Here is a 21,624-nt window from a genome sequence, read left to right on the forward strand (position 1 = left end):
TAAGGACATCAGTCATATTGGACAAGGGTCTACTCTGATGACCTCATTTTACCTGAATTACCTCTTGAAAGCTTCCCTCTCCAAATATGGTCCCATTCCGAGGTGGTGGGGGTTAGGAATTTGACACAGTGCAGCCCGGAACTGTTATTTTCAACCTCTACCTTAGAATCATGGGCCTAGAATGTCCAGCATGGTTCCGGTGCTGCTTCCATGGCTGTCCACTCTGGGCCTTCTCCTGACTCCTGGGATAAATTCTCAGTGTGCGGTGAGTCCTGACAGACTGCAGGCCCTGTAGTGGTTTGGGATTTCTCCCCTCTGACTTTCCAATGATTCCTATAGAATTATTGCTTTTTTTTTCTCCTTCAACAGGGCCTGGGTGATGAACCATCAGCCAAGGTTGGATTTTTACTGGGCCTTTAGAGCCCTGTGCCTATTTTGGACACCTGCACAAGGTGAAGAGGGACCAGGGGTCTTCTAACTGGCTATCTGTCTGCCGCAGGGCCTCCGTGTGGCTGGGAAATTTGCGCATCGCAACACCTGCCCAGCTGAGAGGACAACCCTGGACTCGGTAAGTATTATCTACCGGACTGTAACCCCTGAATGTGGGAAAGGAGCTGGGATTCCGTTTTCCATGCGTTGATTCCTAGCGTGTGGCTAGGCACAAAGGAAGCTTTCTATATGTTTGTTGAATACATGGATGAACAAATTTCAGCGTGAAATCGTGGACATGGAAGGCAAGCACGGACATCTCTACAATGTCCTTGACTGCATCTCTCTGAAGACTGTCAGAGATGAGGCTCCCACTCACCAAGGAAGAATTTCCCTACTGGGAAATACAGGCACTTAAACAAATTTTTTAAAAACTTATTTACCCATTGAGAGAGAGAGAGAGAGAGAGAGAGAGAGACAGACAGAGAAAGAGCAAGGGAGAGGGGCAGAGAGAGAAGAGAATCTTAAGCAGGCTCTGAGCTGAGCTGGAGCCGATGCGGGGCTCAATCCCATGACCTCAGACCATGACCCCAGCCGAAACAAAGAGTCAGATGCCCAACCAGCTGTGCCACCACCCAGGCGTCCCTTAAAACAATGTTTTAAAGCTGCTGGACTCTGGATCCTTCTCTTTTATCCCATGCTCATTGTTCTAGGCAGGACTTTGGTGGGGTGTCATCTAGGGTTTTCCAGAAGCAAGAAAGAAAGTGCCTTCCAGGTGGGGCAGTGGGGTGGAGCAGTCAAAATCATTTGAAAAACCCAATGCACCAGTATATATTTTGAAATTTGGAAAATGAGAGAAAACCCTCTTATATAATGACATAAACTATGAACCATAAAGGGATGAGAAATTATGAGGGAAGGAATGAGGTGGCGGGGAGGAGGTGGTGATCAGGCATGAGGTGGAAACAGATTTCTCAAACTTTATAGCTTATGTTGTTCACGAGAACACGTGGTTTCAAACCACGTGAATGTGATCGTCTAGGTGGAGTGAAGACTAAATGTTAAAAGGAGAAGCAGGACAAACAAAACAAATCCTGTACTGTCAGGTTGAGAAGACACAGGATTCTAAAGGCCATCTCCCACCCAATTTCTTTTGCTTGCCAAAAGTGGATGCCTTTTGATGAAGATTAGTGGACACTTGGGTGACTGGACCCTTCTCTCTTTTGGGGAAGAACAGAAGCCCAGAAAGGTGGTGTTCAAAGTCCAGTTCTCAGGCAAGTCAACGCCGTTTCTTCTCCTTTCAGCTGTCCCATGTGCAGAGGGATTTAGTAGAAAGTGTTTCGTCACGAAGATGAAGTTGGGGATGTTTGTGAACCCCTCCATTCGAGTTCCGTGAGTTATAACCTTGGACCTGACATCAGGTATGGGTGTCTGGTCCTCAGCTATGGAGAGAAATATTGGAAAATTGCACTTCTCAATTTCTCTGAATCTGTGTACTTTACAAAATGAAAAACCAGTAACTTGGGAACACGTGAAAAAATGTTCCTCTTCACCGATTCATAAATGTCAATCAGATCGAGATGCCCTTTCTTTACCAATTATACCGGCCAGGGTGAGCCAGTTTGGCCAGCCATCTGCAGGATTGATAGGGTTGTGGAGAAATAGGGTTCTTGAACAGTCATGAGGTGGTGCCCAGACTTGTGTAAATTGATCCAGATTTCATTTTATTTGAATAAATATCAACATCACAAGTGCATGTATTTTGAAGTTTCCATTTCTAATTCTGGGGATTTATCCTGCAGATAGACTCTGGCAATGTGAGCAAAGATGGGTGAGCCAGGTTGTTCACTTACAACAAGATTCATTCCGTGATAAAGTAGAAGCTGGTTTAGGTAAATCATGATACATCCTATAACAGAATATTATACTGCCCTTGAAACGAATAGGCACATTTTGTATGGAAAATGTGACTGTGGTATGTTATTTGATTTAAACAGAAAGGTAAAACATCATGATGATGATATACATCTATTCTTTGCGAAGAGGTATTAGTATGTGTTCGTGTAGATGGAAAATTTCTGGAAGGATGTACAGAAAACTGTAGACAGTGGTTACATCCTGAGAGTGTGGGGCTCTGTGAAAGGTGGGGGGGATCCCCAGAGATTGGATAATCTTTCATAGAGAGCAAATTTGTTCACTATGGGCACATGAGATTTTCCTTTTAAAAAGGGAGCCCCAGGAGCCTGGGTGACTCAGTCAGTTGAAGGTCTGATTTCAGCTCAGGTCATGATCTCAGGGTCCTGGGATCGAGTCCCTGCTCTGTGGGGAGTCTGCTTCTCCCTCTCCCTCTGTCCCCCCTGCTCTCTTTCTTTCATGCTCTCTCTCAGATAATAAATACTTAAAAAAAAAGGCAGCCCCTTCTGCCAACAAAAATCTACCCCCTCATAGGCCTTTGAGAAAATCAGATGGGATAACTCAATTCTCAATTCCATAAACTTTTATATGCACTGATAACATTCTAGCCACTGGCTAATGTATGTAAAAATTACTTCACAAACTGTTAACCACCGTAAAAACTGAGAGCAAATGATTTATTTCAGATAGCATGGCTAATTAACCAAATATTTATAAGAACCAACTTCCATTTATAAGAAGGAACCTTCCAGAACATCAAGACTCTTTGCAAATAAGCAGTCATGGTTATTTTATTAAGTGCTAGACTTTAACAATACAGAATTGCAACGTTCAGAAGTACACACGTAACAACCCCCTCGAAATCCTTCCAGAGCGCCAGAGAATGGTGGCAGGAAGCTTTAGATGCTGGGAGAGATGGTGCTTGTCACAGGCTTGTGATGGGTGCAGGCAAGGGAGAGAGAAGGCTATGAGGCCACCATCTGAAGAGCACTTTCTCAGGGAGCCATCCTACCACTTTCAGTCTTTGACACATCCTTACTGTGACCTCTTGGCGTGCAGATGTTTAAAGATGTTGTAAGTGTTCTGTTATCCCATTAGGTAACGTCTCTCTGGGCACTGGCCACCTCCGACTGCACTCCCAGGGCAGCGATGTCTTACATCTCCCCGAGCTCTCCCCGTGTACCGATGCTACTAGGCACGTCTCCTTAGTTTGGATTTGTCTGCTCTGATGGCTTCATATGAGAGCTTCTTCTTGGTTGTAGGAAACGGGCTGCAGCATGTGTCCAACGGACCCTATGAGGTTGTGACGTGCTTACTCCAGCCTCGTCTCCCAGAGCAGTGAGTCAACAGACCAACGAGCCAGCTCGCCGGGGCTGTGCCGAGAAGGCAGGACAGGAGGAGACTTCTTAGCATCCACAAGGCACTACACGGCCTTTCCGGATTTTGCACCACGGTCCTCCCCTTCCCTGTGAGAAGCAGTGTGTGCGGCCCGGATCTCTACTGAGATCCATGTCACCAGCCAGTGCTCCCTGTGGGGAGACAGGCCTAGAGCTGCGTGGTCTGGGCTCAAGTCCCAGCCCTTAGGATTTGAGTTATTAGTGCGAATACCCTGGGTGGTCCATGGGGCCTCTCTGTGCCTTAGTTTTCCATCTGCGAAAGGGGAATGATCGCCCAGCGGCTAGGCAGACAGGGCTCACCCCTGCACCCGCACCCAGGACGCGGTGGTTAGATGGGAGAGAGGGTGAAGGGAGCCTGGAGGTAGCGGGAGGCCCGCACACCTTTCTGCCTCTCTCCTTCTAGAGTCCTGTTTCGGGTTGCAAGTTTGTTCTGGCTGAGCCGTTTTGGAGGGTTTTAACCTGAGGGCCGGTGGGACTTCGTGGAGGCTCTGGGAAAGCCAGTGGGGTAGTGTGGGCCCGAGCAGAGGAGGGTGGCTGGCTCAAAGGCAGGGACCCCGAGCGGAGAAGGCATAAGGCCATGGGCAAGGGCACCTGGCTTCTGACAGGCTCTGCTGTTCACTAGCTGCCTTCTGGGCTCTGGTTTCCAAATCTGTAAAGTGCGGCTGCACTTACACCGAGTGGGCTCAAGGATCAGAGGGATTAGGCACTCAGTGCCCAGTGCCCGACTGGAATTTATCGGGGAGCTGCTGGTCGCTCTACTGGAACTGGGAGAGAGGGCAGAGCTCAGGGCTAAAGCCTGGCTTGCGGGGGGAACCAGGGGCCAGAGGGCTTCCGCGATTGCACCAGGGCCCCGCAGCCCTCAGGCTTGCTGCAAAGCCCTGCCACAGTTCCGTGGCTTCCTGAGTGGGGTCTGTGAGGGAGCGCCGGCCACTTTCTTGCCAGTGGTCACTCGGAAGGAGAGAAGGAGCCTGGAGCCAAGGGACGTGCTGGCTGGGGGTACAGGTGGCTTGTGCCCTGGGGCTGCCACTGGTTACACCCCGCCTGGCATCCTTCTCAAGGGCAGAGGTTTTAGGGGAAAGCCAGGTTCCCCAGCCCCCACAAGGAGGAAGGCCCACCCCCCAGGAAGGCCCGTGGGGGAGGGGAAGCAGAAGTCGACAGCTCACTTCCTCCCCTGCCTGGTGCTCACTCAGCACGCCACACTCCTCTGGTCTTGCTTGGGGTCAGCCCAGAGGAAAGCCAACAGACCCAGAGGGTGAATGTGCCCTTCCAGCTGGGCTGGGCAGATGTCTGGGCTTGTCTGGGGTTCACACCTGGGCCCCCAGCCCTAGGAGGAGACAGTGCTTTGGGAGCCTTGGGGTGGCCAGGGAGAGGAGGGAACCTGGAACTCAGGTGCATCCCTCTTTAGAATCCCGCGATCCACACAGCAACACCCTAAGCCCACCATCTGCTCTCAAATGTCATTGTTCTCACTTTAAAGCGAATTGGGGTAAACTTGACAAGTGTTTTGATCTTCCAAGTTCCAGTCTTTGGGTTTAATTGCAAACCTATCCCAGATCTGGGGTGAGTCTAAGGTTTGTGGCCTGCTGGCTTGAGCTCTTCTATGCCCTGTCTGGGTTCGAAATGAGCTGTTCAGGCTCCAGAGAGGTGACCTGACCCAGGACCACCCTCGCTGACTTTGTGGGGTCCGGCCCCTGGCTGGCACCACCCAGTTCTGTCTGGAAGTGACTGACGGCTCCCCCTGCCCCCACCACGCCCAGGTCTGTCTCTACCCTCCCGGCACACACCCCCCCCCCACCCTGTTGCGGCAAGCCCTTCTCTATCAGGGGGCAAATGTGAGTTCAACTTTAGGAAGAGGCAGGCAAAGCTGACTGAGCCTGACATCCATTTTCGAGATGAGCCATTTCTCCCAGCTTTGCCTCTGGTCACTGGCCTCTGAGAGCTGCCAGCCCTTTCCCTGGAGTCCAGCATCTCTCCTGCTCTGGCAGCAGTGGAAGGCTATGCTCCTGTTGTGAGCCCAGAGCTGCGTGGAAGAAGGGGTGTGGGAACACCATATGATCTCACTCAGATGTGGAGTTTAAAAGAAGCAAAACAAACAAGCAAAGGGAAAAAGGGAGAGAGACAAACCAAGGAACAGACTCTTAATTACAGAGAACAGTCTGATGGTTACCAGAGGGGAGGTGAGTGGAGGTTTGGGTCACTCAGGGGTTGGGGATGAAGGAGGGTGATGAGCTCTGGGTGACGTATGGAAGTGTCGAGTCACGACACTGTACACCTGAAACTAACAGAACACTGTCGAAAAATAAAGAAGTTATGCTTACAAGAAAATGAAATCTAATTCCTCCCACAAAAAAAGAAAACAAAAGAGAGGGAAAAGCGAGAAGGGGCGGGGGGAGCAGCCATCGTGAGGAGAAGCTTCTAGAAGTGTCCAGTGCTATCTCTGGGGGACCAAGTTCTACACTCAGTAGCCAGAAGTGTATGTAACCACTTACCAGGCACCTTCAACACAGTGACCTTTCCTTCCGTTTCTGAGCAGGATGGCTTCTCAAGTGTCAGCGTCTTCCATTGTCACCTAGCACTGTGCCTGTCAGGTGACATACAGCCAGCTTAGAAGTGGAAATTTCAGACATTTCTGTGTGGTTTGTATAATACTAATAAAAAAGGATCCTAAAACAAAATACAAAAGGCCCCAGAAAACCCAAACTTTCACAGATCCCCAAACAGAGTTGTGCTTCTCCTTCCTCGGGAAAGTGCTGGAATTTCTAGTTCTTGCTACTGAGGTGTGGCCATGGCCGTCGGCACGTCTTAGGTACTCCGGCTGTGGCGGGAGCTCGTGGCCACAGTGAGTGGGTCATTCTGGTTCCAAATGCACCTGGGAATTTGCAGCTTGTATCGCTCAGGGTCCCCTAGAGAAACAGAACCAATAGCTGATAGGATGTGCATGCATGAATATATCATCAATTTTCTTACCCATCAAATGAGTAAAAATACCTTTTAATTTGTAGGGTGCTTGTAAAGATTAAATTAAATGATACAGATGGTGTATATTTAATATGCTAGCCAGCACCGGCTGACGGCTCCCCAGCAGCCCTGGACACTGTTCTCAGGACCCTATAGACTCACTTAATCCCCTCCAACAACCCTACCGGGCAGGTTAAACTATTATCCTCATTTATTTTTATTTTTTACTAGCAGTTTTATTGAGGGATGATTCACAGGCAATAATCCACGGCTTCTTAGTATGTGCCATTATTATTAACTTTGTAAAACTGTGATAAAACATACATAATATAAAAGTGTCCCTTTCACCCATTTTACGCATACAATTCAACGACTTTCATTACATTTACAGCGTTGTGCTGTGGCCACCACTCTTTCCCAAACTTTTCTTCCCCCTCCCAGAGACGGAGTCACTGTTAAGCATATTATCCCCATTTCATAGATGGGAAAACCGAGGCACAGAAAAACGAGGACTCGTCCGAGGTTACACAACAAACCCGTGGCAGAGCCAGGGTTTGACCCAGGTGACTTGGGTCCAGAGCGTGTGTTCTTCATCTCCAGCATCCCCTGGGTGCCCAATAGCGACTAATGTGTACTGAGAGCCCACAGGTGCTCCTGCTTTTCTGCAGAGCTTACAAGAGGTCTGCCAGACAGTGGTCACTGCCCCTGCTTTGCAGCGGAAGAAACGGAGCCACGGGGAGTTTGCCTAAGCACAGCCACAGTGTAAGGCAGGCGGAGTTGGAAAGTGGGTCCCCCTGACCTCGAGGTTCACACTCTTCTCACCTTGCAGCACACCCCTGCACAACGTCTTGCCGCTGTCCCGCCGTTCAGCCTGGCGCGCAGCGCACATTAGGGGCACCGCGAGCCCGCTGAGCCGTCAGCTGCAGTGGGGACCGGAGCCTGGCGGTTTCCAGGGGGCACAGGCGAGTCCTGCAGATGGACAACTCGTGTCAGGGCAGAGGAAACTTCATCGTAAAGGCAGGGCCCTGGTTCCACTTCTGAGCCCGGACAGTGCACAGGCGCCGGCGTAGGGTGAAGCTGGGATTGCTCGCAGGGTGAGGGAAGCAAGTCCTCTCTCCTCCCATGCACAGAGTCCTGAAGGACCTCGCGGTGCCAGGGGCAAGCAGGCCCTACGGTACGATCAGCGGGGCTAGAGGTGTGCCCACATTACGGAGGGTGGGGATGGGGTTTTGGGGGGTCCGGAGGTGGAGTGCTGAAAAGAAAGGTTGTATCTGGGCCCAGGAATAAGGAAAGGCTTCATCCAAAAAAAGTCTTGAGCAATGAAACGGACTTAAAAAGAGGTGATTTTGACAGTTCGCAGAGATGCCGGGAGGCAGGAACGGGAAGCGGCACGGAGCCGGGGACCGCGCGCGGGGGACTCCCGCACCCCGCTGGGAAGGTCACGGCGAGGAGGCCCCGGGCGGGGCTGCGCCGGGTGCGCGCGGTGGGCGGGGCCTCCAGGAGCTCCGCCCCGGGCCCGTCCCCGGGGGCAGCCGCCTTCGCCCTGGAGCGGTGGTTTTCGGGGCCGCCGCCGAAGCGAAGCGGTCCCTGCGCCCCGCTGGAGACGAGACGACCCGACGTTCTGACCCAGCGGGAAGTGGTCTCGAATGCGTGTTCCTCTTCGCCTCTGATGTCTGGGAGGGGAATTCAGCAGCCGGGACTCCCGTCTGGAGCTCTGACCCCAACTTCTCCATCCAGGCGCTAGAGAGGCGCCCGCAGCCTCTCGGGTCCCGGGGGCCGCGCACCCTCTCTCCCTTTCCCTCTCTGCGCCCCAGCCCGCGCTCTGTGCCCGCGCATGTCCCTGTCCCGACCCGGGCGGGCCGTCTCCCTGCGCTGGGTCGGAGAATCACAAGCCTCCCTCCCCTCTGAGACCGCTTCTGTTTTAAGATTGCGCATCGCGAGGCGTCCAGTAAGTGTTACGGAATGAATGCGTGAGCCTGTGATGCCCCCGTGCCTCCCCGAGCCAGGCAGAGCACCCCCTCCTCTCAACGCCCCCTCTCCTCATGCCTAAGACCAGGTGGCCGCACCACCTCAGTCCCGCTGGGGGCCGTTACTGCTTCTCTGCCCGTAGACCCTGGGTTCAAGGTGGCCACCTCTCAGGTGTGCCTCAGGGATCCTCAGGCATTCCTGTCCCCATGCTGGGTGAGACCTGGGTGGAGGAAGAATCTGGAACACTGCTGAGGAGAGGCTCTTCCTACAGATCTGGGCGGGGCTGGGGGTGGGGTGGGGGAGTTGGGGGCTTGCTCTGAGCCCCCAGCTTCTCTGTGTTCCTGGCCTGGGCGACCCGCTTCCTGCCCTCTGGATGGGAGTAGGTAGGCACTGCTGGAAACTGTGACTGGGAAAGTGCCTTGTCTCTCAGGCTCTGGAAAGCAGCTTCTTTGACTTCTTCTTCTTTGACTTTCTTGGAAAATGGCCCCAATTTTCTGGAAGAGGGAAGGAGGATCTGGTTCTCCGAACATTCCCGCTTCTTCTTCTCGCAGGTGCTCCTTGCTCAGTTGCACACGAAGGCTGGAGCATCTGTGACCCACACTGGCCGAGGCCCGGGCTTGAGTGGTCCCCCGACAGGCATCCCAGCCCTGGCTCAGCTCCTGGCAGCGGTTCTGGGTGTCCCTGGCTACTCTCTCATGCCTGTCCTCTGCCTCCTTGACCCCTGCCCCCACTCATAGGCAGGTCAGGAAGGCCTGTGAGGCCCCGAGGCTCCCTGAGGAGCTCTCTGAGGCTGTAAATGGAATCCCACATCCCGGGGCTGCTCTGTCCCAGGACCCAGCTCCCTTTGCCACCTCTCTTTTATCTCCCCTGTGCCTTTTCTCTGGGTGGCCTCTCTGGCCAAGCCCTGCTGAGCAGGGAAGGACCCATAGGTCAAGGGCAGGAGGAAGCTGGGGCCTTGCTACCTCTGGGCAGTGACTCTCCAGGCTCTGGGACCACGTGTGACTAAGAGGGATGAGTGCCAGTGGATTCATTCATGCTCAGAAAGTGCAGGTGCTCTGGTCCTTTTCCGGAGGTGGTGGGACCCTCTTTCCGTCTTTCCGTCCAGCAGTGCCCCTGGCCGTCGTGTACTTAGGGCTTCCCCCCAGGGTGTCCCCATTCTAGAGGGCCGTCTGGGGGTCTCACGGAACCCTGGTCGGCAGGTGTCTCGGGGACTGTGGTACTCTTCACCTGAGCCCTTTGTGCAAACACTGCCCCTGGCAGGCCATGCCCCCCGAGGAGCTGCCCCGGTACCCGGGCTCCGTCACGATTCCCCAGCAAGCCTCGGGCCCTCACTTCTGCAGCCGGCTGCACTCGGGCTGAGCTGGCCTTGTCACACGGTTGCATGATCCTCATGGGCTGCGTTCATGTTTTCTGACCTTGAATCTCGCACCGAGCGCCATGCCACACGCACGGGACACTCAGCATGGGTGTCCCTTCCTCCGGCTGCTGCTCGCCGGCCCTGTCACCAGCCTGGACTCTGGGCGGTGACAGGGCTCCCGTTAGTCCGCCCGCCAGCTTTAAGGCATCCTCGGTCGGCCCAGCTCGCTGCCTCTGCTTGGGGAGCTGAGTCCCCGGGTGTCTCTCACACTCTCCTATCACCTCCTCTCCTGCCCCCTCCTGCCTTTCCCATCACACAGGGCCGCCCCAGCTCCTCACATGTACCCAGAACTGCTGCAGTTTCCAGAAGAATCCTGGGGCTCGAGGAACCCACCCAGCAGGCAGTCTCCTCCTCCCCCCCGCTGGCCACTTTCTGGCCTCCCTGGGCCCTTCCCTCCACATGCACCACCCGCTCTCCGGAACCCCTGCTCTTCCCTGTCCAAGGGGAAGGCCTCACTCACCCCCACCTCGGTGACCCCTGGACAGCTCTGTTCCCCCTGCCTCAGCAGCTCTCCCCACCTCCGGTAGGGTCAGCAGATTTTCTCCTTTGCCTTTTGGGTCCGGCTCTGGGCCACATGATCCCAAGCTCCGTCACAGCTCCCCAACTCTTGGTTCGCCTGCAACCTGTGACCTTGTTCTCTAAGGCCTTAAGGTTTTCTCATTTGCCCCAGAGTTACCTAAAGGGCTGAAGGGCAGTGGGCGGGCCCCCCACCCCCAAGGACCAGGGTACTATCTGGTCACCCAAGGTTCCTCAAGGGAGAGTCATGAAAAATTTCTGATTTTCGCATGGTCACAGAACAAAAGGAACCCCAATTGCCTCACACCGTAATTGCCCACTAATCTAGCAGATGATTATAATGTATCTTAGGAAAAATATTGGACCTCCGGGGTGAAGTTCGAGCATGCATTGGCGGGGGGGCATGCCGGGGGCCTGCTGTCATGGGGTGTGCCAAATCCCGTGCCTGCCCTTTCCCCCACCCACCCCAGTTCCCTCAATGCTGAGACTCATTGAAAGTTGCAACTGGTTTTTCTCTTGGAGTCTGTAGAGAAGGGGCAGAGTTTTGCCTTCTGAGCACAGAGGCTCAAGCCAGAGTAATTGCCCTCATTAAATAAGTACAATTCATTGAGCACCTGCTCTGTGCTGTGCACCCTGCTAGGTAGGTCTGAGGGGACCCAAGTGAACGGGGAAGACACACAGACCGCCCTTACCCTCTTTGACGTCAGTTCAAATCCCAGTTCTTGCATTTACTGTGCAAGCTCGGGCAGATCATTGAATCTTTCTGAGCTTCCGTTCTGTTAGCCATCCAGGGAGGCTGGGCATTCCTGCCTCGCTGCTCTTGCCTGCAGTATAGTACATGCTCAATAAATGGCTGCTGTTCCTCTTCCTGGCTATGGGATGTCTTCTTTCTTCTCACGTGGAAATTACCCAGGAAGCTCCTGAACTTTGGCTCTGGACTCAGCCGGCTGTCCTGAGTTTTTGAGTCATGAAGGATTCTGGGGGAATTGGCCAATGGGTTCCAGGTCTTTGCCAGGCTGTGCAGAGTGACCCAGGGCTGGAGCTGTCACTATGTCCTGTTCTAATTTCTGTTTCTCTGTGTGCTTTGTAATTGGGCCACTCTTTCAGTCAGCTAGAGTCGTTAATGACCTTGAGAAAGGATCCCAGCCCTGAATATAGAATGCTACTCTTTTGAAGTCACCCACTTTTCTTTGTGGGTCTCAACGTGTGTGTGTTTTCCCTCATGGGCATGCCTTCCCTTCCGCTTTGATGCTGCCTCTGTAACAACAGGGTTTGGAATTATTAATTCTCAGTGCGCAGTGAGGTACAGTTTTATTGCACAGAAAGGGGGAAAATATAATTGCTGTCTCGAGTAATCATTTTTGGAAGGCTGCGAGCATAACCTTTCATTAACATTTCATCTGCAGCCAAGGTGGGTAACTGCAGTAGGATAAAAATGTTGTTGTCCCCTATGCATGGACAGATTTCGGACCAGTGTGTGCTTTACAGTTGTTTGCAATTATTTCTAAAATTAAAGATGTTTAACCCATTAGCCCATAAGAAAGTGGAGGAGAGGCTTATGGAGACAAGCTCTTTATGGAGTGGCTTAAAGGCACCCACCTCAGCCTTTCCACTGGGGGAGCCGCATCACCCACCTCTGCAATGGACTTGGGCATGGGGTCTGGCTCCCTGGTCAAAGCCAAGTACCCGGGCCACGGGGACAGACGTTCACAGCTCACTGGGTTGAAGGACACGGTAGGAAATGCTGTGGGCTTTGATGTTCTCTGGAGCGAAGGCACTTGCAGTGTTCAGAGTGTCTGTAGGGAGCGGGCCAAAGGCTGATTCCTGGGCTGGGAACCCGGACTGCTTTTGGGGCAGGAGGGCAGCCTCTGGGGAGGTGGGGGCAGGATCTTTGGTGACGAACAGCAATCCTTCCCAGGCCTGGGGAGTCTGGCTAGTTGGGGACCCAGGGCTGGCTCCTGGGAGTAGGGGTGACTACAGTCCCCACTTCATATGACCTCACATGATTTCACAGACATGAGCCCATCTGGCCACAAGAACAGCCCCCTGAGATCTGTGGGAAGGGGGTGACGTCAGCAGTTACCCCACTGGCCAGTTGACTTTTATCTCATGGAAGCCTCTGAAGCCAGGGCTTTCGGCTCAAGTTGTTGATTCCCGAGGTCCCCTGGTCTTAGGTGAGCTGGGATTGGTCAGTGGCCTGGCCAGGTGGAGGCAACTGCATCCTGGCAGGGGTGTGGGCTGCTCAGCGTTGGGTGACCCGGCTCTTGCCCGCCAGGCCTCCCTTCCTGTTTGTGTCTGCAGGGGTCCTGATTCCTAACCCAGGGCGCGCCCACGGGAAGGGGATGCTCGCCAAACTGTATAACCATCACTGGGAGTTTTAAGAATAGCCCTGCTCAACCCCAGAGTTGCTGTGTTTCTGATTCTTGGGCTTATTGTGTTTTCTGGGAAAAATAAATAAAAAACATTGGCTAGTAGATTTATTGCCCTGTAGCATTAGTGACAAAGGGGGTTGGTTGTCTTAGTTATTAATCATCTGGAGATTTCTAGATGTGCTCCCATTTGTGCCCAAGGGGTGCGTCTTGGCAGAGGTTCTGTCTTCGGGAGAAAGGCCACAGGGTAGGTAAGCCCTGAGACTGGGCTGGGGGCTGTGGGGGAGGCTGGAGAGGCACGGGGACTTGAGGAGCAGCCGTGAGATTCGGTGTTTCTTTTTCTCACGACGTGGAGCAGGAAGGAGGAAGATGGCAGCACAGAGCTGATGGTGGCCCTGTGCCTGGTGCTCTCTGGTGGTCTCGTGGGACCGGCTGGCTGGGGGTCCCATTCGGCACGTGGGGAAATGGAAGTCCTCAGAGACAAAAACAACACCCAGGGGCCGGGTGAGTGCACGGAGCAGGGTTTGAACCCAGGTCTTTCCTCGTCAGCACAGGGGAGAGCCGACCCAGTAGAACAAGGTGGGCTCCCGGCGGCTCCTTCTGCCGTCTTCCTCCGTTCGTTCTCTGGTTCTGTGGCTCTGCTCCTGCCGGATCCACGCCCACTAAGAAAACCCCTTCTGAAGGCGCTTCAACATGGACTGCATTTCGTTTATTTTCCCCTTTACTGATGGCATTTCCAGAACAGTATAAAGTATTGCTTACACAAAGCTCGAGTTTTCTTCCCCAATCCCATGTGCCAGCAGTGACCACAGCTGATGACACGGTGTGCGGAGCACCAGACGTTGTTTCTAGGCGAGTAGGAACCTTTAAAGATACCGGTGGATAATATTCAAGATTTTCTATTAAGTCAGTGACTGTAAGGAGATCTACAGCATGAAAAGTGTTGCAGACACTCAGTGCAGCACATAGCCTGAGTCCATCCATAATGGCTGGACCCAGTTCTGACATCATGTTGTGGGTAAATGTGCACTAGAAAATAAACCAAAGAACCACAATATATCTTATATTTTTGTGAACTGTGTTTTGTGGATAACTTCAATTTTCCCAAAAGGCTGATATATTTCAATAATTGACTACATCAGTGTTAATTTTGAGTTGGCAGAGGTAGCCTAACCAACTACCATTATGTTTTGGTACTAAGGGATATACCTCTCAATAAAGTCATTGAAATGCAAAAAAAAAAAAAAAAAAAAAAAAAAGATACCTGTGGATAGCGACATACAGAGAACTTTCTATTTCTACAGAACGAGTACATATGAGCAGACTTCTTAGAGCAACGCTTATAAAAGCCAAAGCCTGGCTCTGAAGTCCCCGAGTAGGGCTCAGTCGGATCTATGATACAGCCTTCAGTAGCATTATCGGGTGTTTGTTAGAAAAAGAGCCGTCCACGTACAGCCATGACAGGTGCTTACATGACATTAAATAAAGAAAAGTGAAGGACACATTGTGCACTGTGTGGACACACTTGATTTCCGTGGCGGCTTCACACGGATGCACGCCGGACTCGCGCCGCCCCTGGAGGTGCAGCCCCGAATTCCCTGTGCAGCTTCGACAGCAGCGTTGGTGGCTGTTGTCTCAGGCCTAAGCTCCCTGTGACCTTGGGACGCCTCCGGAGAGCCACGGCCGCCCCGGAGGAAGTTGCGTGCGGCCCTGTGCAGGGGAAGTCCTATAGTAAGTGCTCCGGCACGGTGGGGGGAGGGGCTGCGGGCAGGGGAGACCGGGATGACCCCAAATTTGAACTGAAGACTTCCTGGGGGGGCAGCACCTCAGAACTGTTCAAATAATTGCACGGAGTCCCTTCATTTCTACAGGGGAGAAACCCAGGCCCAGAGAGGGAAAGCGATGTGTCCAAGGTCACACAGCAAGGTCATGGTGGGGCTCAGCAGGCTCCCCAGGACCCTCTGGGCGGGACTCCGGAGCCTGTGCTGGGTGGGAGTGGACCGGGGCTGCACCCGCCTTCCCGCGTGCCTGTTTTCTTCTCCTTAGGGTCATCTCCACTGCCCTTTTCCTCTCTCTTCCTCCTCCTACTGCCGGCAACCCCCTCAGTTTGGTCTACATACCCCCCGTCAGAGCAGAGGAACTTGGGGCAACTTGGTGAGCCCCCGGGTGAGGATCTGGTTTGGTGCGTTCCCCTTGGACACCTTGGACGTCCCCGTGTGTGCTGTGTGCATGTGTGCGGTGATGGTGCATGAGTGTGCACGTGTGTGTGAGCACACGCGCGCTGTGTGCTGGAGGAGACAGGGGTGACCCCCAGCCACAGGAGTGTTTGAACTGCCCCAGACGCAGGGACAGCCCTAGGCTGCTGTGTCCCCATTCTGCTGGCTGCCAGTGGGAGACGTGTGTCCCCAGAGCCTGTCCCTCCCCGCCGAGCCTGGGACCCCGGGTTCAGAGCCGCAAGCTCTCAGAAATAGTAAACCACCGTTTTCTCGCCGGCTGTTCGCCCTTATTAATTCAGGTAGCAATTACCCATTCCGAATATTTGGCGACTAATTAGTTTTTCCTGTGGCGAAGGCAGAATGAGGAATGTTTCGCTCTGACCCGATCCACTTTCTCGGTTTCCCGAGGGAGGGGGCTCGGGGCACAGAAGCAGTGAAGAGGCAGAGGGGGAGAGAAACCTGCCTGCCGCCTGGGGTGCCCCTTTAGCTGTTAGATCTCTGCTGCGAGTCTGTACCATGATAAAAATAACGCGCCTGATTCTGGTTTTGTTCTTGCTTTCATGTCTCCTGGCCTGTTTCCCCTGTGGGTGCTGCGCCTGGCATTTTGCCTGATGGTGTAGGGCTGGTGTCAGAGCGAAAGTTCCAGGCGGCTTGCTGAGCTGGGGTCCCCCCCACCTTGGAAGCTGTGCCCTCTGAATGCACCAGGTGACCCTGGACCCTGAGTGCAGGGGCAGCGTGCTTGGTGATAGGACAGGCATAGGCTAGGGGGGTTGGGAGGCCAAGGGGTGCACAGTTCAGGGGGACAGGTTGGAAGAGACAGCCAGAGGTCCTCTCTGCCTGAGCTCAGCTGTGAGTTGACCTGGAGATGGTTCTTAGCCTTGAAGCTCCTTAGTCAACATCAGGCCTTGATTCACCTTTTTAAAAAAGCTCTCGAACCTTTTGTTCCTGGGGCACTAGCTGTCATGGCCGCTCCTGTTCAGAGAGGCACCTCTCAGAAAGGGTTCTGGGAGGCAGGACAAGGTTTGCAACTCAGGTCAGAGCTGCCTCTGGAATTGGAACGCCCGACGGGCATGAGTCTGTTCTGAGGAAGTGGTAAATAGGTAAGTTGAGCAAATATTTCTCTACCTTTTCTGGGGCCTGGTGAGTGTGTGTACTGGGGGGACTCGGGCTGTGGGGAGCTGGACCCAGATCAGGGCCCTGCAGCCCAGCTTACCAGAATGGGGCAGTGGTGGGGGCTTCCTCGGAGCTCTCTGTGTGCCTGCTGCCCGCAGGGACACACAGGGCTCCGTGAGACCCTGGCCGTCTGTCCAGCACTGTCGCGGTCTGTGTCCCTGCAGGGCTTTCTCTGCCTGTCTCTGGTTTCAAATGAACATTTCTGACCAGGGTTGGAAGGCCTCCGGGCCACCTTCTTCCTGTGTATGGGGGGAGGGGGCTGGTCTGGGCCTGGCCTGCCACCGGACTTCCTCGTCCTCTGTGGCCACCTGGGGCGGGCAGCAGCCCTTAGAGACGGGTGCCCTCTGGCCGACCACATCCCCCAGCCACCCAGCTGCAGAGGCCTCCTTCAGCCTCGCCAGGCCCCTGACCGCTATGCACGTGCCCGTCTGTCTGTCTGTCCGACACAGCTGGGCCAGCCTTGCTGATGCAGGAATTTGTCTCTGGTCCCTCGCGCAGTCCCATAACTTACTGTAGTTCAAGGCCACAGACCTTGTCTTCTGGTGTCTTCCGGGGTTTCCCCGGAGGGCCGCGGCTTGTGCTCTGTGCTAGAGGGTGGCCGCTGCCTGGGGACACATTCGGGCCAGTTTCTCAAGGTTCCTGTTCCCACTGGCCCAGGGAGGGTGCCAGGGCCTTGGAGTTGGGCCCAGCTCAGAGTCCTGGTTCTTCCAGTTAGGTGTGACCTGGGGCCACTTCCGTCCTCTGTTCCCGCATGACGCCCGTCTTTGCTGTAGGCTGTGTGCGCAGTTGGCACCTGAAGGAGCCAGACCCTTGGGGTTCCCTGGGGGTGGCCTCCCCAGCACAGCTCACGTGCAGCCTGGACAAGTGGCCTTGGGGTCTCCCTTTAATGCTGCAGGAACCTGTGGGGGAACAGAGCATTGCTGCTTCCTCCCTGGAACCAAGAACACGCCTGTCCTCCCCAGCTGGAATTTGGGTCAGGTTCCCCCCCCTCCCGACCAAGACGGGTTCCCAGTGACCCGAGGGGCTGTGTATAAATCAGCTCCTGCTCTGAATGACCAGGTTGGGGTGTGAGGTGGCATTGGGACCCAGTCCAGCCACCCCGATGGCTACACTCTGGTTTCCTCTAGGGTGTGAAGCTTCAGACACAATCCCTTCAGCTGTTTTGGGAAATGCAAAAACACCAGGTGCAGGCCTGTCGGTCGAGTTTCCACTGACTTTACCTGGGGCTTTTCTGCCCAGCCTCCCCCACCCGCCCCCTGCAGCCGAGACTTCACTGTTCCCAGGCCACAGGCACCTGAGAAACGCGCTGGTCTGCGAGGCCGGGCGGCTCCCCAATGGGCGGATGCTGCCGCCGCAAAGACTGTTCACCCCCAAACGCAGGGCCACACGGCAGTTTTGGAGGCAAGGGTCCTTGGGTCCTCGGTCCAGATCCCTCTCGTTACATCGGTGGCCTTGGGAAATCCTCTGAGCGTGGAGACCATCATGCTGGTGGGATGACGAGGCGCGCCGAGGTACACGGCGCGCGGGACACAGGGCTGGAGAAGTGACAGCTGATAGTGAGAACACCAGCCCCCCATGGGTGGCTTAGTATGTCCCAGCTCTGTGGGGTGCTTGCAATTGTCACCCCCGTGGATGGCACAGCAGTCTTACAGCATAGAAAGTGTGATTCCCCATTTTCCTGATGGAGAAACTGAGGCAGGGAGGCGTGAAATAAGGTGCCCAAGGTCACCGAACTTGTAAGAGGCAGAAGGCCACATCTGTACCCAGGCAGCCGGACACCGGGGCCTGCGCTGTCCCCAGTTCTCGTCCCGTCCAGGATGTCCCCACCGTCGGAGGCTGCCGGCCAGCATCCCTCCCCAGGCTGTGCATGCCTAGGCCCAGGGCCCTCAACAGCTGTCTCTTGAGGTCCTCAGTGGGGTGTAGCCTGCTGGCATGACCGGCCCAGGCCCCCGTGCTGTGGTTGGCTAAAGCCCCTCTCTAGAGTTTTGCCTTTTCTAGAATGTCAGAGAGTTGGAATCATGTGGTATATGGTCATTCCAGATTGGATTAATTTACCTAGAAATACCCATGTAGGTACCCATGTAGGACTTGTAGCTCGTTTCTTTTCAGCGCTGAGTAATATTCTGTTGTCTGGGTGTTTTGCCGTTTAGCCACTTGCCCGCTGAAGGGCATGTTGGGAGCATCCGTTTTGGCAATTAGGAATAAAGCTGCCGTACACATCCGTGTGCAGGTTTTCATGGGGAGGTAAGTTTTCAGCTCCTTGGGGGAAGCACCGAGGAGCACGACTGCTGGCTCGTATGGCAACAGTGCGTTTAGTTTTATACAAAATCACCAAACTGTCTTCCGAAGGGGCTGCCCCATTCTGCGTTGCCGCCAGTGACGTGGGACGTTCCTGCGGCTCCCCGTTCTCGCCAGCACTTGGTGTTGGCAGGGTTCCGCGTTTTGGCCATGCCGACTGGGGTGTCGTGGTATCTCCTTGTGGTTTTGGTGGGTGTTAGCTTTCCTTCTTAGCCTCACCCAGATCCCCCTGACGTTTCTTTCTATGCTTTGTTTATTCAACGAAAGTTTCTGGAGGAACTCGTCCTTGTAAGTGCGTGGGTTCACCACGTGCTCATTGCCTGTTAGAAGCCGCGCTGTGCCTCATGCGCACGTGTGCTCCGTGTGTGCTCCGTGTGTGCCATGTAATTCCGGGACGTGGGAGTGAAATGCTCTGAAGAAGGACTCTGGTGGAGCTACTGGGAAAGGCTGGGGACACTCATCACTGTGACATTTGGCTACTCCTTGAGGGTCTTGGCAGGGACCCCTCCTGCCTGTTCTTGGCTTGTTCTCAGCCTAGCAAATTGCCGAGCCAGGGTGGACCCGCAAGGTATGTTTGTGGAATGCATAAGAGGAAATCAAAGAAGGGTTCCTGGAGGAGGTGGCCGTCAAGCCGCGGGAGAGGAGGGGAAAGGCTGGCACCAGGCTCGGGGACATGGAAATGCACGCAGCTTGCAAACTGGAATCAAGCAAGAGATCTGGTTGGGTTTTGTTTTGTCACAAGCTGTGTGTTTGGAGCAAGTGCGTTCCTGGAGGAAAGTAGTAAAGACCGATCTGTTTGTTCAATAAACATTTACTTGCCATCTCACCCTGTATGAGGCTCAGTGAAGGCTAACACAAGGCTGTGGGCAGTGCTGGTGGGCTGGTCGGGGAGCCGGCGGGGACCCCATGATGTCCTGGGCCCTGGGGGGGTACTCAGGCAGGGAGGCAAGCGTTAGGAGGAGGGCACTGGGACAGGGTCAGAACACAGGGCGTCCTGGGACTGTGGCTTCACAGGGGAGCGGGCATCAGAGAGGGAAGGGCAGGCAGAGCAAGGAAGCTGTTCCCGCTCTCAGCTTGGGGTGCAGGAGACTTGACATGGCGCCTGGTCAGGCCACGTGGAGACCGGAGGGTGTAGGATGTTTTTGGGGAAGCGGTGCCCGTGTCGCATGAACTAGGAGTCCCTGGTGGAAGTGCAGACCCTTGGCTTCATCCGTGGTGGAGAACACAGAGCTGTTGGCTCAGCGGGGCCCGGGACATGTTCATTCTGTGGCTGTGATTTTGTCACCCCAGGAAATCCCGCGGCGGCCGGCCCTCCCACATGGCAGACATGCCTCTCTCAGGGCCAGGAGCCTCGGAAGCCAGAAACCTCGCTCAAGTCCTTGCTGCTTCTGCGGGAGCCCAGGAGGCTCACGACCAACCGCCTGGTCTCACGGGCCCTGGGGGACATGCTGGGGGGGTACGTGGGCAGGGGCGTCCCATCGGGGCCGAGTTCCCTCCTTGGTCAGGTGACGATCCGACGGCTCGTCACTCATGTCATCTGTCCCACGTTGGCGTGTCCTCCCTGTCCCAGGAGCAGTTCTGGACGGCTCCGCCGCTTTCAAACACGAGACTCTGGCCTTGCAAGTGGGAGAAGCAGAGGAAGACAAAGGAGGGAACGAGACGGAACGAAGAAGAGTGGTGCTCAGTTATCCGGACTGCCCCGTGCCTTCCGCCTGTTCTGATGGCTACTCTGCGGGCTGCGGAAGGATTGGGGTTTACGCTGCCGTGCTCCTTCCGCTGGGAAAAGCCTCACATCTCTACAGATGCTGAAGGTACCAAATCCGCGCTTGATTTGCTCAAGGAAATGTCGGGCTTCTCAGCGGGCGCGGCGTTGAGCGAGCATCGTGTGGGTGCCGGGTCCGCACGGCCGAGGGCTGCCGGTGACTTTTGGTGCCCATGAACGCGGGTCCCGGGGCTGCTGGCTTTGGGGTCTGACCCCAGGGAGTGCTCAGGCCCCCGGGAAGCCAGAACTTGGGTCCCTGGAGGCAGCCACCACACCGTTGGAGGCCTTCCAGGAGCCAAAGTGTCCGTGAGCCCCCATCTTTGGGGTGTTGGGCAGAAGGGGAAGCCCCTGGAATTACATCTGCTTCCTGGTCCTTCAGGGAGAAGAATCCCCTGGTGGAGGGTTCAAAGCCAGGGCCTGCCTCTGGCTTGGGGTCCGTGGTGCGGGTCTGTCCCCACAGTAGGAATCTGCTCGTGGGTGGGTGACCCTCCCGGCTGAGAGGAAAGCAAACTGAGTGAGGGCAACCCCAGCAGCAGACCCCCCCTCCTCTCCACGGAGGGCGGGCCCACGCTGCCTTGCTCTCCACTGAAACAGGATTTCTGAGAGTTGGGGTCATTTTTGGGTTTTGGACTCAAGCCGTTGATTCTTCTCTCCAGTGATCTTCCTTTTCTCCCCAGCTTGAACTTCCCTAGGAACACAAGTCCGATGTAGCGTCTGCTGTGTGTGTGTGTGTGTGTGTGTGTGTGTATGAGGGCACGACTTTCTTTAAATAGTAATTATTCAGTAAAACCAAAGAGAAGTCTTCTGTAAGGGTATTTGCCACTTAAACGATCATGAATGAGGTTGTAAAGTGTTGTATTCCTAGGTCCTTACATCGCTCCCTGCACGCCTGGCTAGAGAGCTGGGCCTGGTCACCTAGTTGGCGCCATCTTGTCCCACGGGTGGCTTCTCTCCCAGACATAGCCGTCAGCGCCTCCCCTCTCCCCCTCTCCCGGCGTGGCTTTCCCAGGCCCATTCATGTTGGTTCTGCTGCAGGGTCCAGAGCCCCCTGGCCCGTGGCGGATCTTGGCCAGTGAGGTCCTCTGGTTGGAGGGAGGAGTGAGCGTTTGGGGGAATAGCCGAGGGCTTACCCTATCGGTGGTGCGTGAGTGTGGGAGCTGTGAGGCTCCCGAAGGCCAGTGGGGAAGATGAGGCAGGGTTGGGGCTG

The 21,624-nt window shown here is 54.8% G+C and overlaps 1 protein-coding gene and 1 long non-coding RNA gene across 46 annotated transcripts in view; one reads left to right on the forward strand and one right to left on the reverse strand.

Moving 5' to 3' along the window:
- Positions 1-2,185, forward strand: part of LOC131807412 (uncharacterized) — a 36,334-nt gene extending 34,149 nt beyond the window's left edge. For 17 of the 44 annotated variants that reach the window (XR_009344446.1, XR_009344447.1, XR_009344448.1 and 14 more), the window contains 2 exons: positions 370-568; positions 1,734-2,185. Coding sequence is in view for 8 of the 44 variants with exons in the window: in XM_059132727.1 (XP_058988710.1) it covers positions 182-265; positions 340-396; positions 500-568; positions 1,734-1,784 (261 nt within the window). In the remaining 36 variants the exon portion in view is untranslated. The other 27 variants (XR_009344458.1, XR_009344459.1, XR_009344461.1 and 24 more) reach the window with 14 other exon arrangements.
- A 920-nt stretch (positions 2,186-3,105) lies between these two features.
- LOC131807414 (uncharacterized) lies at positions 3,106-10,619 on the reverse strand. Of its 2 annotated transcripts, XR_009344477.1 has the most exons (3): positions 10,544-10,619; positions 7,521-7,667; positions 3,106-6,643 (listed from the first exon to the last, which is right to left on the reverse strand). It is a non-coding gene; the product is annotated as an uncharacterized LOC131807414 (long non-coding RNA). The 2 variants fall into 2 exon arrangements; XR_009344476.1 differs by lacking the exon at positions 10,544-10,619 and having other exon boundaries at positions 7,521-8,331.
- Positions 10,620-21,624: the final 11,005 nt, after the last annotated feature.

This window comes from Mustela lutreola, chromosome 9 (assembly GCF_030435805.1).
Source record: "Mustela lutreola isolate mMusLut2 chromosome 9, mMusLut2.pri, whole genome shotgun sequence".
Lineage (NCBI taxonomy): Eukaryota > Metazoa > Chordata > Mammalia > Carnivora > Mustelidae > Mustela > Mustela lutreola.